At 38.8% G+C, this 15,873-nt stretch overlaps 1 protein-coding gene across 3 annotated transcripts in view; it reads right to left on the reverse strand.

The window, feature by feature from the left end:
• Positions 1-5,410: 5,410 nt before the first annotated feature.
• Positions 5,411-15,873, reverse strand: part of LOC130562522 (voltage-dependent calcium channel subunit alpha-2/delta-1) — a 94,065-nt gene continuing 83,602 nt past the window's right edge. For all 3 annotated transcript variants that reach the window (XM_057347590.1, XM_057347592.1, XM_057347591.1), the window contains 6 exons: positions 15,630-15,682; positions 15,475-15,530; positions 15,203-15,329; positions 11,945-12,057; positions 10,621-10,709; positions 5,411-9,031 (listed from right to left, as the gene is read on the reverse strand). In XM_057347590.1, coding sequence (XP_057203573.1) covers positions 8,915-9,031; positions 10,621-10,709; positions 11,945-12,057; positions 15,203-15,329; positions 15,475-15,530; positions 15,630-15,682 — 555 coding nt within the window. In that variant the 3' untranslated portion in view covers positions 5,411-8,914. The remainder of the gene's footprint in view (positions 9,032-10,620; positions 10,710-11,944; positions 12,058-15,202; positions 15,330-15,474; positions 15,531-15,629; positions 15,683-15,873) is intronic.

Below are 15,873 nucleotides of genomic sequence, written 5' to 3' on the forward strand. Positions count from 1 at the left end.
AATGACAAAAGCATGTAAGCAAATTGCTACAATTGAACATGAAAACTAAAAATATTAATAGAAATGCAAATTCAAAATATTAAAACTATATTAGAACTGAAACCAAAATACCTCTACTTTGTATATAAACCATCATTTAATCAATTTATTTATTTGTGAATAGAAGTTCAAATGAAACAATATCGATAATAGTGTAAAAGTCCCAGCAACTATCGTGAGATGAAAATGTGATACCGTCACGCCTAATAAATTATATAATATTATTTATTATATTATTTATACATATGATTCACATATATCTGTTTGGATTGACTTCTGTTTCATAGTATGGAATATGTATGGTTGTAAAAAGGCGAAATGACCATTTCTGCGTTTCCCAAAAGCATCGTAAGTTGGTGACAATGGTTCTAAGATCAACCAAGATCAACTTAGGGTTACAATGCTTTTGGGAAACGCAGCCCAGCTCTTGAAAAAACAGATGTGATTTGAACTAGCAGTACAAATGATCAATCCTATTGCATCTGTAAAACAAATCAGATGCCGTTTGAAGTCAATGCACGGTTACAAAACTCACTTGCTATATAATTGCATTTTTGAAATGCCATATTTCTTCATTGAAATATTATATTGTTCTTACAACATTCCACACTTTGGCACATAGCCCCTTGTTTTCCTTCTCCTGCTAGAAACTCCCAGGATACAAAGTCATTACTCCTGTCAGCCACACGAGAACTAATAAAGAAGAACGTTGGGATTTGAAATGTAGATGTAATGGCTACAAATCCATCCTACCTTATATGAGTCTTGGCAATTTAATGAGTCAAAGCGAAAGAAACATAATGGTCAATGAGGTAAGAGTAGATGATTACGCGATCCTGTTCCGCATTCGCGGCCTCTGTTCCCAGATTGCTTTTACATATGGATGCATGCCGCACTAAACTGCCAATTAAAGTTATGCATATTGCTTTAAGATCTCTAAAAAAAGGCCTGCGTGTTTATTTGACTGGTCCTTCTTACTCATTCTACCATTATAAAACTCGAGAGAATGATTAAAGGCCTTTACATATTAATGACTAATTACCATACAGCTCCGAAATGAGAATAGCATGTTGCTCCTAATGACCTGAACGGTCTGGCGGCCGTGAACGCCGTCTCTCTCTCTCTTACAGCAGGTAGAACACAATATATACTCATCAATATTTCATTACACTTAAATTAGAACTAATTTGCTTCTCTCGGTTGTTCAATCTGAGTGGCTAGCCAAGTAGCCACTGAGGCATGGAAATGACCCAAGTGAGAGAGCCACGCCACATTGTTTAATAAACTGCAACATCAATACTTGCTGGAGTTTAAGCTTCACTATAAAAATATCGAACCCGAACTGAATTGAGCCTGATGCTGGCTGAGAGCTGAACGGATGGCATGTAATCTTTCATTTTCTTCTCGCTGCTGAGTCTGCTTGTACTCACTCTCTGAAAGTTTGGCTGCTGCTTGTTCAGTTTTTCACGTTGTCAAGATGCTGGTGTGGGCGTCAACTTCCCACACAACATAACCTCTCAGACCAGGCTAAACCGTGCATTCTGATGGTCACTGGTAAATGCATTCACAAAATGAGAGGCTTTTTTTTGCAGAGGAACATTTTATTGCTCACAGGTTGCTCTTTCAGAGCTCAGGAGACTTGGAATTCTCATTTGTTTTATTTAGATATTAATTTTATCTTATACACTCAAAAAATGCTGGGTTATTTTCAACCCAACATTGGGTCAAAAAGGAACAAATCCAACTGTTGGGTTAAATTTACGCAGAAAATGATTTAAATTTGAAACAACATGGGTTAAAGGTCAAGTGTACAAAATTTAGCGGTATCTAGTGGTGAGGTTGCGAATTGCAACCAATGGCTCACTCCACCCCTCCCTTTCAAAGCACTACGGTGGCTGACACAGGACTAAGATATAATCATGTTTTCGCTTCCTTGCTTCTTTACGAAACGCGCTCTGTAGAGCAGTTTGTCCGTTTAGGGCTACTGTAGAAACAACATGGAGAATTCCATGTAAGGGACCCGTGGTGTATGTAGATAGAAATAGCTCATTCTATGGTAATAAACATAACGCTTCATCATGTAAGGTCTTTAGCCACCTCTGAAGACATATCCATGTATTTTATATTGCATTTCTATCAATAGATCCTCCAAAGAAATAACACATTGTACCTTTAAAACAACCTAGCATTGTTGACATTACAACCCAATGGTTGGGTGTCAGGGTCAGCGGGAGAAGAACCCAATTGCAGGCAGCGGTTAACAAAAAAACAAGATTTATTTAAACACAAAACAAAAACCCACGATGGGGTAACAAGGACAGGACTAAATAACAAAACAGGAAAACAAAACACTTCCCACGAGGGGGCAAAAAATAAACTAAATACAAACAATGACACAACGTCTTCACGGCAAGGCAAGGGTAGGTTTAGGCAAGGCAAGACAAACGCATGGCACGATGAACAAGCAAGGTAACAATACAAAACGAACGAGCACAGGAGAATAGACACGAGGGCATTTTAAAGGGGAACTATCAAGGGAGATAACAATAGGACAAGTGTCGGTAATGAAACACTGAAGGGAAGCTAAACGAGAGAACGAGAGGGGCGGGGCCAAAGACGAGACCGGAGAGAACGCATATTATGTCGTGACTGACAATAATATGTTTCTCTCCACACAAAACAAGAGGCTCTGCCATGGTTCTGCCACAAGACCAAGACAGACATGACAAGAAGAGGCAGAACCATGACAGTTGGGTTTGTCCCTTAACCCAGCATTTCCAAAGTTTATTTCTTTTCAAATATGGATTAAGAAAACAGAAACAAATTGGGAAATTGTTAACATCCATTAGGAGTATAAAGCTACAATGAATGTGAATCCAAATAAGTGGATTTGATTTGGTAAATCATTTGATGAGAAATATTCGAGTTCATATTGAAATCTTCAGTGATTTTGATTTTGGATTGCAGACTTGGCAAATCTATGCTCGGTTTGTAACATTCTTGAGATCTTTTCTGAAAATCTAACGGAGACATTTGTGAGATTTCATGGGTTTTTTTTCAGTAGAAATATCAAAGATACTGGAGATATAAGCAAAAGTTTCCATTTGCTCTCTATTTAATCTCATTGACATCTACGAAAAATAAATCCCACCTGTTAATCTTGAAGGTCTCAAAGACTTGCTTACAAGAGCTGTTGACTCTGAAAACATATCAGAACTGATTATTGAATATTTCCATCTAAACAGTCACACAGAACATTTGACACTTGCATAAAATAGTATATAAAAGCTCTGATGTTGTGTTGGTTACCAAGGTGCTTCAATCTAAAACATACAGTACACACAGCAACCCCTCTTTAAACGGTTCCTCTCCTTCAACACAATCTGTGCTCTATTACAAGACAGGAACTCATCTGTGACCCTCACACCCCTTACAGAAACAAACAGCACCCTTACAAATGTTCAAGCAGCACTGACCAATTAAGATTCAGTGCACTGAGGTCAAAAGTCATTCAGAGAGTAAGTCTGGCACCCCGTGTTTGTGTCTCTTTTCACTTACAGCTACTAGATCTCGTGCGTCAATTAGAAACATTTGTTGAAACTTTCATTAGAATGATACAACAGCTATAACTTTATTATGTGGTATAACCGCAATGTTGTTATTTATTTACAATTTAAAGTAATTTAGTATAGTAATACAGGGATAGTAATTTACTCACCCACATGTCATTTCAAACCTGTATGACTTTCTTTCTTCTGCCGAACACAAAGGAAGATTTTTGCATTACATTGGTAACCAAACAACATTGGACCCATTGACTTCCATTGCATTGACACAAAACCACAGACATTTCTCCAAATATCCTCTTTTGTGTTCCACAGAAAAAAAGAGTCATGCATGGGTTTTGAATGACATGAGTGTGAATAAACAATGACAGAATTTTATTTTTCCCATGAACTATCCCATTTTATTGCTCACTTTTGATTTAGTCAAAAATCAATGTCCCCCGTCATAACAAACAACGTAAATGCTGCATCCACCTGCGTTAAAAACTGCACCGTTTCTACAACCTCCCGGCATCCTTGAAGTGTAAGGAATACTGCTATTATTTGGACTTTGATTATGTGCGCTCAGGTTTAGAAGAGGATAGAGTCATGAGGTCATATCTACCAGGGAGCAAAGCTCTAATATCACAGTCTGTTTGTTATTGGCCCATGACTTGCTTGTTTTGAGATGGTAACTGCGCCTCCAGCCACAAGCTGTGCATCCACGACAGGGATATCTGATTACCGTGACCCAGCACCCCTGATAAAGATCTCAAACCCATCCGCCCCAGCTTAAAAGCATCCTGCGCATCCACACACAGTAAACCACTACAAACACCAGAGAAGAAGAAATGAAACGATACTCTCCTGAAAGCCGCAGTACGGCAGACACATGCATCTGGACCTTCTCTGCTCAATGGCTTGGAAATAACAGCCCAGGCCTGTCTTCACTGATAGCCTGTTAAAAGCCATCAAGAAGCCAGCGGAAAGCTCAGGAAGACCGTCTGTTCCAAAATCTGGACGGAGGGCCACGCTCCGTCACCTTCAATCAAACGCCGTTTCATCTAACGCTGGGGATGTTGCCGGGTGGGGTCGGTTGTGTGCTCGGTCTGTTCGTGAGATGGGCAAAGATGACAGGAAATGACTGTTTCAAGCCTGTGCTAACTCTTAAGAGGCCTACATGGGCAGCATTCCAGGTCTGGCATTCCTTTACTGACGGACACGTGGTCAGAATGTCACTGTTCAACAATGAAAAAACATGAAAACACACAAGAAACATAAATAAGGTTACAGTTTACAATAAGGTCCCATTCATAAAACAGTTCTTGGCCACCATTGACAACCATAGCAAGAAAAATTGCTTTATAAATTTCTGTGTTCCGTTGAACACAAAAGAAGATATTTTGAAGAATGTAGGAAAGCGAACAGTACTTGGGCACTTTTGACCACCATTGTCATTTTTCCAGCTATGGTAGTCTATGGGGTCCAAAAACTGTTCGATTACAAGCATTCTTCCAAATATCTTTCTCTGTGTTCATCAGAACAGAGAAATTTACACAGATTTGGAACAACTCGAGGGTGAGCAAATGACGACAGAATTTTTATTTTTGGGTGAACTGTCCCTTTAACAAATGGAACCTTTGTGTAAACAGTAATAATATCAACAATAATAACACACATTTAGCATTTCAAACGCACTTTTGACTACAATTACAGTAAGAATTGACAAACCGAAAGAACAAAAAACACTTTTCTTTATCTTTGCAAAACAGTTTGACTTTTATCAAAAATAAAAAAACAACATCTTCACGCCAAACATAGTAATGATAAACCTTTATTGTGAATATATTGCATTTCCACAAGAATTACACGTGTAAACTTTACAAACTTTTTTTTTTTCGTTTTCTCAAACAACATTATTGTACAAATGTATATAAAATCATTTCAGGCTTGTCATGTTCCACAAAAGAATATTTATGTGTATATAGTTCAGATCATGAGAGCGGGGCTGCCGAGGCACATACCACACCCCCTTCTGGCCCAACTAGTGAACACACAAATCAAAGAGTGACTTGGATACACGCTCAGGAAAAGAAGCATAACCTCAGAAAAACATCCTGGCACACAGAGCACCATCAACACCGGTAAATACGTTCAGTAACACGGACACGCGGCAGCCCTATGAGACAGCACAGCAGCTGAGAGCAGCATTCAGAGAACACACAATAAATACATACAACTCAATCCTCTTTACATGAGGGGGGTCATATATGTTAAATTGTACATGTGTAACCTTTTAAAAAGGTCACAGTGTCAGTTAAAAGAGCACCATGTGACTACCTAGTTCGCCCAAAATGAAAATGTTGTAATTATCTCACTTTCATCTTAGTGCACGCTATCATGTGTCTTTAGAAACGGGTGGAAATAAAGGTTTGTATTGACATAAGTGAATAATGATGGAGTACATTTTCATTTTTTGGTGATATTTTAAGTAATGTTAATGTCCCCCTTACGTAAAGCGGAAACTTTATAAAACAAACTTTTGGACTCCTGATTTGGATTCGTTTTTTCCCATTGATAATAGATGCACAACAGCATAAAAGTCTTTTGAAAATTTTAAGTTAAAAATAGTTCCATTACTCCTCCACAATATAGAACATATGAAAACACTTTGCTATGCAGCATGCCAATAAAACCCCCAAGTGAATGCTACTTCTAGGCAATTCTCACTTCTTGAATAACCGTGTAGGCACTGGTCTTAAGATTTAGCATAATCGTGTCATTAACCTGTTTTACGATTCGCGTGCAGCTCTTTTGAATGTGACACTGGATCTATTCCAGTTCAAATAGTGGAACGGCCTCTACGGAGTTTGTATATACAGTACATACCACTGGCATTTAAACATGGTATAGTTTGTAGGGGGGGGGGGGGGGCTTAGCGCAGCTATCTCTCAAATCTCTCACGTTGTCGTTTTAGTGAGGTATTTAGAACGTTACATCGTACGGCCTCAACCCCCAGGCCTCAGATGAGAAATCCAGACCCTTGAAACCTCAGAGGAGACTAAAATGTTTGTAATGATTCATAAATGAACTGCATATTTAGGTGTGTAAATCAATGCTACATCAGTGAAGACAGGAAGATAAATTCTTTCAGTCCACACCAAAAGAAAAGTCTGACTTGGATGCTCGAGCTAAAACCAGCTTTATCCATCTCAAGCACGTCTCGCTACATTTCATTTTCATTTGGCAATCGTCGCAATAACTTCCCGGCTTTTAAATTCAGTTTCACTTATCACAGTTAATGTGATGTTTTACAACCGCCTCATCAAACAGACTGCAATAAATAAAAAAAGTGCTGCGGCTCCGCGACAGTCTATAAAAGCCATCATCATTTATTTTTGCATGAATTAAAAGCAGTTGAATTTAGAATAACTCGTGCAAACATTGACTGTACGCTCATATTTTTAAAGAAAGATAAAGAGGGCCATCACAACTTTCTGAAATGGAGAGAAGCATGTTGTAGTTAGATACTTGGCTTTCGGATGTGGTTGGGTAAATATTTCATATTTTTTAAAGCATCGCTGCCGTAGTATTTGTTCTTTCTCCAGAACAGTCTCGAGGGAAGTCGCATAAACGTTTCCCACTGGCAATAGATCTGATCCATATCATCTAAGCTCATTCTTTACATGCATAAACCTTCTAACACAATAATAACAAATGAATATATAAACATACATTCAGCCATCTGAAGTGCACATTTCTCCAGAGTGAAAAATCTTTAAAGATGTTTTTATAAGCTGTCTTGTGCTGTTTCAACATGTGGATGCGATATCTGACACGCTTGTGATATCGTGTCTGTCGTACTGGAACAAAATCTGTCAGATGAAGTATGTGGATGACATGCAGTAAAACGCAATCGCCTGACAGCGGGGGCCAGAACACTGGACTGAGGAGTTTTCAGCACATTCAACACGCTCCGGACCTTTGGATACGAGCGTGCGACTTCTGACACAACTAAAACACGACTTCGGTACGCTAACTGGAATGGTGCGTCTGGATTTCACATCAGATGATGCTCTGCTCGTGTGCGGTTTGATTGTACATTACATCTTTTTATGGTGAATCGTTACGCTCAAACATGGCACTTTTAACTGGCGTTTTTATCAGATGCATGTGGTTACGTCAAGCTTGCTTTATGTCTAAATCAACAGTAAATCTCAAATGCAACAGAAAAATGTAAACCCCATATACTTCTGTAAAATAAAATAAAAATTGAAAGTAAATCTCTCGAAAATGTCGGTCATAAAATGTGATCATATTTTATCGATTCGTTTTAAAGAATGATTTTTATTCATTGTGAGCATAATCATCTTCTCATTTACGCCACTGTTATAGTTCTTTGCAAAGACAAATAACTCCTTTAACTAATATTTTCAAAAATCATGTTTTTTGTTGTTTTATTGTGTTAGTTAGCTGTATTTTTTATTATAATAACTTATTTAAAACAACCCAACTGCAATTTGATTGATATTACTTGGAATGCACAATTAAAAACATGAGTTATCCGTTTTCGTAAATGAACTCTTCATATATAGGTTAAAATTAAAAACTAAATTAAAACAGGTAAATTGTTTATTTAAATTGTGCATTTGGAAAAAAGAAAATAATCTATAATATTTTTGTGCTGAATTTAATATTTAAATTATAAATAAATAAAAACAAATCAATCGTGTGTGTATAGATAGGACCTCATTTTGAAATGCAGCATTTTGAATTTGCGAAATAATGTCACAATGCAAAAATGCGTAGTGGTCAAGTCATAATTTCTTTTGACTGTGGGCCGAGATATGACCCAAACATTTCTCTGTGAGATTTGTCCTATGACACACAGCTTAGCGCATTCACTTTTCAATGCTTTAAATAAAATGAAACAAGGAAACACAGGCCTCTACAGGCATAAAGGGCTGGGCTGTGACATCACTGACCTCACTGATGTAAGGCTCATGTGAGCTGAACAGTGTTAATCTCAATCAACCCTGATTCAGATCCAGGCTGGTGCTGGAAACCGTCTCCGACTGCAACGTTGCCTGCTGACTCATTCTATTGGACTGCATGTGGCACTAGAGGTGAGGTTTCTGAAGATGTGGTCCGAGCTAAAAAAACAAGCATATATCTGTCTCTTGGTTTTGGCTGGTTATACAGGGCAGTATTCGGCAGTGTGTAGATGTCGAGTTTTATGGACAATCGTAGGTTTGTGGCAATCAAATGATATACAGTTATTCAATACTAAATGTGAGTCAGAAGTTGTGCCAAGTCCTTGTTGTGCCTGGTCAGGAGAAACGGGTTCTGGTTCCTGTAAACAGCCACAGTAGAAGAAGCTGAAGAGCCAGCGTTGTCCAAAGGGACGGAGTCAAACCGCAGACCCCACCGCAGTCAGACGCATCCTCCTGCAGCCAATACAGAGACATTAGTGACCTCTGACCCTCATAAACAAGATTATACAGTCCGTTTCCTTTTAGTTCAGCCCTGATGGACAAACCGGGACAGACCAAAGTCAGCTTACGCCGTGTCCATACTGCTAACGCCCTTCAGACGGCCGCTTCAAGTCATGCATCTTGAATTTCAATAACATGTCAAAGCAAGTAGCTGATCAAGCATACAGACCTGTCAGGAGTAAAGCTGGTTTAAAGGGATAGTTCACCTAAAAATGAAAATTCTTTCATCATTTATTCACCTTCATGTCATTCCAAACCTGTATGACTTTCTTTCTTCTTATATGACCTCCATTGACTTCCATTAAAATGTCTTCTCTTGTGTTCCACAGAAGAAAGAGTCCTTTGCACATTTTCATTGACTTGAGGGTGAATAAATGACGGCATTTTTATTTTTGCGTGAACTATTCTTTTATACTGGATTTTACACCAGGGAAAAGATTCATAAGTGATTCAACTGAAATCAAATCACGTGGTCAGATGTGTGTGAAACTGAACTGACAATGGCTGAAGTAATATGGACTGAAACAAACATAATGCTTTACAGGTCCCGTGTATGAAATTTAGCGGCATCTAGTGGTGAGGTTGCAAATTGCAACCAACGGCTCACTCCACCCCTCCCCGCTCCCTTTCGAAGCACTACGCTGGCTGACACAGAACTAAGATCGTCACGTTTTCACTTCTTTGCTGAAGGACAAAGTATTTACGAAACGCGCTCTGTAGAGCAGTTTATCCGTTTAGGGCTACTGTAGAAAGAACATGGTGAATTCCATGTAAGGGACCCGCGGTGTATGTAGATAGAAATAGCTCATTCTATCGTAATAAACATAACGCTTCATTATGTAAGGTCTTTATACACATCTGAAGACAGTATGTATATTATATTGCATTTCTGTCAATAGATCCTCCAGAAATGTACACACAGCACCTTTAACAAATGAACTACATACTTGTGCTGCTGGTTGGCATGACAGGTCTGAGAGTTCACCAGTGAAAGTCCTGGGATGTCCCAGGTTCGAGGAGGAATAGGCGTATCATGCTTGTGGCTGTCAAAAGGACGGAAACACATCTGGAGCTTCCTATGTTTATGCCACAGAAAATCTCTCAGGGAACGAGCTGAAAATGCACATCCTACTGTCACAGCGGGAGGAAAGCAAACACGTCCTTCCTCTCTGCTTCTGTACGTTTGATGCCATTCTAACCAGTTGAAAGTCTAACACCTTCCATTTGAAAGATCCAAACCTTAGTTGTTTTACTGAAATGATTCTGATGAGATGATGAGACTAAATGACAGCAAAACAAGAAGAAACTGACCCTCAAACACAAAGCAGAAAGAGCAGCAGAATGATGGGCGGGTAAAAGGCCAGAGCAGAGGAGCCACTGACTGGACAGACAGGCTCATCCTAGCAGTGACAGGCATGATGAACAGCCAATGAGCATTAAACGTGCAAACAAAAAAGACATGAGTGTAAAAGGAATAACAAATAAGTCAACAGATGAAAATGAGTTTTTTTTCTTCATATTTTGGTTGATGGTCAACTTACACCCGTGACAGTGTTGGTGTCAAAGCACGCATCCGGGCCTTTTCTGTATCGAGGGTTCTGGGCCAGCACACATGGGTCGGGACCATTGGCTGATGGAAATCCATAAGGACGATAGACACAACTACAACAGGCACCGGCTTCTCCAATCCACATAGATTTATCATTTAAACGTCTTGCTTGCAAATGCCTTGTAAATAACCCAAAACATTGTTGTTCTTTATACTGGATGTCTATATACAATTGGGATCAATCTGCATTGTTAATCCATTTGGTCTTTTCATGAACAATAATACAAAAATCTAACCTTTCATTGCAGAATAAGAATTTTAAACAGGGGGTGTCATTATGAAATAAATGTGTTTCTCTCTAATACACATTGCTCATTGTTATTCAACCCTTTGATTTAGCTTTATCAGTCCATAGAACATTTGAAAAGACTACTGGAACTTCAAACAGGACGGGTTCTGTGGTCAAATTAATCTTTTAGCAGCAAACATAAGAGGTTGTAACAATGAAAATAAGAGCTTGTATAGGGGGTTGAATAATTATGAGCAATGTGTATTAGAGAGAAACACATTTATTTCATAATGACATTCCCCTATTTAAAATTCTTGTTCTCCATTGAAAGGTTAGATTTTTGTAATATTTTTCAAGAAAAGACCCAATGGATTAACAATGCAGATTTATTTTCACAGCCTTCCTTGATCATATTTACCTAGGGGTTGAATAATTTTGAGCTCAACTGTATAGAGTTTAACATCTCTATAGTACTTGAAATACAACATATACAAAGCACAGGTCCCATTTCTCATGGTCTTTTGATCTAGATGCTTGTGCTTCAAATCTTGAAATTTGCAGACGAGCAGTATTCCTGCGTGTGTATGAGAACTTGAATGCGTAATGAACTGTATAACGCTACAGTAAAAGTTGAAGTAATTCTCAAACAAAAAAAGAAGTACGTTTGCCTTGACTGATTCATTTTTCTCTTTCTTCATTATGTTCTAAGCTGTTGATTTATATTCAGGAATGTTCTTATTGCAACATGGCATTTCGCCATGTCCAACATTATCCATTTTGAAGTATATATTTCAGCCAGACATCTAAAGAGTCACTATAACCACTGTAGGTATTATAAACAGTAGGTTTTAAGGCCATTAAGGTTTTAGGTATTATTAACTGTAGGTTTTAAGGTTTTAACACGTTTCAAAGGATATACACTGTCAGGCATGTCCACAAAATAAATTGTGTTAGCATTATTATAAGAAATAGACAAACAACTCCATTGACTGTGAGTGTAGGACACATTGCGTCATTTGAAGGATACACGGCTGCTCCGCTTGTCTCAGGGGTTTGGGATCGCAGGACAGGCAGGAACTCTTGGCATCCGAGATCAAAAACACCAAATTTGTTTTAGGGAGCCTCTCCGCCCGGAACATTCTGGGAAAAAGAAAACAGACAGCTGAATGCCGATGACCAAGGCAAAGACGCAGACAAAATGTCCAAGGACAAAATATTGGGACGCCCCCTTTCTAATGAACATGTTTTTGTATTACAGTAATTCCAATCAAATTAAATATTAATGCTACACCATACAATGCCATATTAAATAATTTTGCTTCCATCTTTGTTGCAACAGTTTTGAAAGAGCCTTTTTCTGTTCTGAAATGATTTTACCCCATGTGTAATAGTTTGGGTGATGAGTGATCGGGGCTTTACGCAGACCAGTCAAGTTTTTCAGCACTTGACTGCATGAACCATTTTCAATCTTGCTTTGTGCGCAGGGGTATTGTCATGTTGGAATAGAAAAGAGTCCTGATCAAACTGTTGCTATAAAACTAGAAGCACACAACTCTTAAGAATATCATCATATGCTGTAGCATTAAGATTCGTGCTCACGAAAATGACTAAATAGTCAAACCTGTTCATTAGAAAGGGGCGTCTCAATACATTTGTCCATAAAGAGTATTCATCCATTCATATTCAAGAGGTCTCATGCAGAAAACATCAGCATGTATAAACTCAAAAAAGGCATGAGTTCTTTGTAAGAGACCAATTTCACAAGCAATACTCAACATGTGTGGAAGTATTTAGCACACGTAACAGGAGATGAGCGCGTTATATTGGAAATCTGCGTCGGTTGGCAGCTTGTTACGTACTGTCATCGCCGAACGGCTTTTCTTTACAGCCGTCTCTTGTTCTCTTTTACGGCCCCCCTCCCTCTCTTTAAACCAGAATGACACAGGGTTCTGAACAGGGCCGGCTGCATGTGAGTGTGTATGTGCGCGCAAAAGTTTTGTGTTACACATCACCTGCTCTCTCTGCAATCACAGCCTGTTTACTGCCGCCCAGCATGCTCGGCGGGGCAAACAAGCCTTAGATCACAGCGGTCATCGGGTCACACACACACACGCACATGCACGCACACACACACACGGAGGGTTTGACAGTCACAGTGAAGAATAAAAGTCTTAAAGTTCAGTGGCTCACATCTGCTGCCCTCAGAGGAATGCTTTATTCATGAGCGCTGCTGAGGTTATAAGGGCAGACCGGGTGTTTCAGGTGGATTTACACCGCCTACATGACAAACGTCCTCCTTGAAAAACTACAAAACCTGTGAGAGGTTAAAAAAAAAAACGAAAACTTTCTGTATTGCTGTCTCACCCTTATGTTGTTCTAAACCCATTTGACATTATTTCACCAGCCAAATTAAATACCATTTCCTATTTATTTCTATAGCACTCTTCACAATTTGGCACTGTTGCAAAGTAGCTTTACAAAAAAATATATCTTAGGACAAACAGTAAAAAATTGTGAAATGCTGGGGTTGTTTGCAGTATAGACGGTTTCAGTGGCAACAACATAAACAAACGTTTTGTGGCCCAAACTTAACTTCCGGTAGACCTCCGCAAAGAATCAATAACTGTTGAGTTTTAATGGACCTTTTTTACGTTTCCGGGTTTCTCAGCAGCAGAAGTCGTCATAGTTGGGTGAACTTCTATAGCTGTGAATGGGAGACTACCACAAATATCTTTTTTGCGTTCTCATTTGCTTAAATAGCAAAAGAAAAACTCACCGGTAGTGTTTTCACTACTTTCAACAAAATGAAAAAAAAAAATAGAGTCTGATAACGGCAGTTAAAAGAGAGAATGATGTCAAATTTACCGTGACTTCCACAGACGCTGTATAAGAAACACCCTCGCATTAGCATTAACTATGTTTTTTATTTGATGCAAAGGTAATGTAATACAAAGTATAGTGTTATAAACTCATATACATTTTTTTAAAATAAAAATATAAAAAACTTTGGAGGATTTAGGATGCGGATGACCGTTGATCACTGGCTAATGAAAAAGATCAATTTAATACAATACAATTAATATACAATAGAATATTAGTATGAATTAATATTAAAATGAACTAAATATAAACTAAATTGTTATATTATAACCAAACACAGACCGGAAGTTTGGCTGAAAAAACGCATCATTTTTTACAGAGTGTGTCATCAAATTGTATTGCTTTTTAATCTTATTGGGTCCCATTTAAAAAGCAGACAATACATAAAAAAACAAAAACAATACAATAGCAGCCACATAAAAGGTTGATGCATTACAAAAACACAAAAATAACAATAAATTAATTAATTACGATAAATTACAAAAATGTTTACAAATGAGGAAAAAAGAAAGGAATCTATTTCATTGCATACTCAAAAATCTGTGGACGTACATGCCTGAACTCCAAAACAAGACAAAAAGCAGCATAGATGGACTCCATCAGTCTTTACAAGCTCACAGCATGTCTGACCAAATGGAATTCAACTTTATGTTGTCGAAAAGAAAGCATAAACATTCATTCCTTTTGTGTAACACAGAAGAAAGACAACGGTGAAGGTTTGCAACAAGAAAAGGATGATCATTTTAAGTGAACTACTGTATTCTTTTGAAGAAGCAAGCTAGACTTCCGACTCTCTATCCTTGAATGAAACAAAGAAACTTTGTCAACTAAATAAAATCTCCATCAGGTTCTGTTTCAGCTATGCCTTTGTTGGCTCTCATCAGTCCAGCATTTCTTTACCCTGAACTGATGTGGATGTCTCGCAGAACGAGATTGAATTACATACGCTGAAACACGGGTCCCGAGCTCCTGAGATCGCACAAATGGATTCCTCTTTATGGCGCTTGTTAAACTTTACATGTCTAAAGTAGTTAACATTGAAGAAAAACTATCGTACGCAGAGTCACACGTGGGGCTCGTAAAAAAGGCGTAGAGTTTCTGTCGGGCCGAGCGCCTCCAACCGCCCCAGACGCGTTTCGCTTTAGTGGTGTTACATTAAACGGACCGGCCGGCGGGATTTACAGCCGGTGGGATGTCGGATGGATCCGAGGAATGAGGGAGCGAGCAGAGGAGACAGAGAAAGCCGAGCTGGTTGTTCCTCAGAGAGATGACCAGGATGAGCAAATATCCAGGTTTAGATGGCGAGAGGACGCTGACATCATCTGCACATGCTCACACGCACTCCCACACACACACATAGATGGAATGCAGAGATTTATGTGCATCCAAACATAAAAACAGTCACCTGGAGCAGTTCCCGCAGTCCATAGCTCCAGAGAAAGATGTGTTTTCACTCTCATAGAAATACTGAGTCTGTTCTGTAATACAGCTCTCTTTGGAGAAGGCATCAGAGAGATCTTCCTCAGAGTGTGCTGAAAAAACCCACAAACACACTCGTCATGGGTTACATACCGATAATATGTATACTTTGAATGCACTGTCAGGGATAAAAGTGTCTGCCAAATGCATAAAACTGTCCATGTACATCCTTCAAGCAGGAAGTTCTCTGAAACATACCTGTCCCAGCAACATTGGGAAGAGTCAAACTGAGCAACATCTGCTGCAGAATTGACCTGAGAGAAATAAGCCACAACACACAAATGACAACACATCCACCTCGCTCTTCATCATCGGTGTTGTTTTTGTACAAAAAGATGTTTATTTCTTCTTACCAGACAGCAGTGGAAGCCCACCAGCCTACAGTGAGCAAATCTGCTATTGTGGGCTGTGACAAAACACATTTCACATTAAACATACAGTACATTATAATACATTTGCACAGACACACAAACACATTTCCATATTAGGACAAACACAAATACACTCGTTAAAGTGATAGTTCACCCAAAAATGAAAACTCTGTCGTCCTCTTGTCATCATAAACCTGTGAACTTACTTTCTTGCACAGAACACAAA

The sequence above is a fragment of the Triplophysa rosa genome, linkage group LG12 (assembly GCF_024868665.1).
Source record: "Triplophysa rosa linkage group LG12, Trosa_1v2, whole genome shotgun sequence".
In the NCBI taxonomy this organism is placed as follows: domain Eukaryota; kingdom Metazoa; phylum Chordata; class Actinopteri; order Cypriniformes; family Nemacheilidae; genus Triplophysa; species Triplophysa rosa.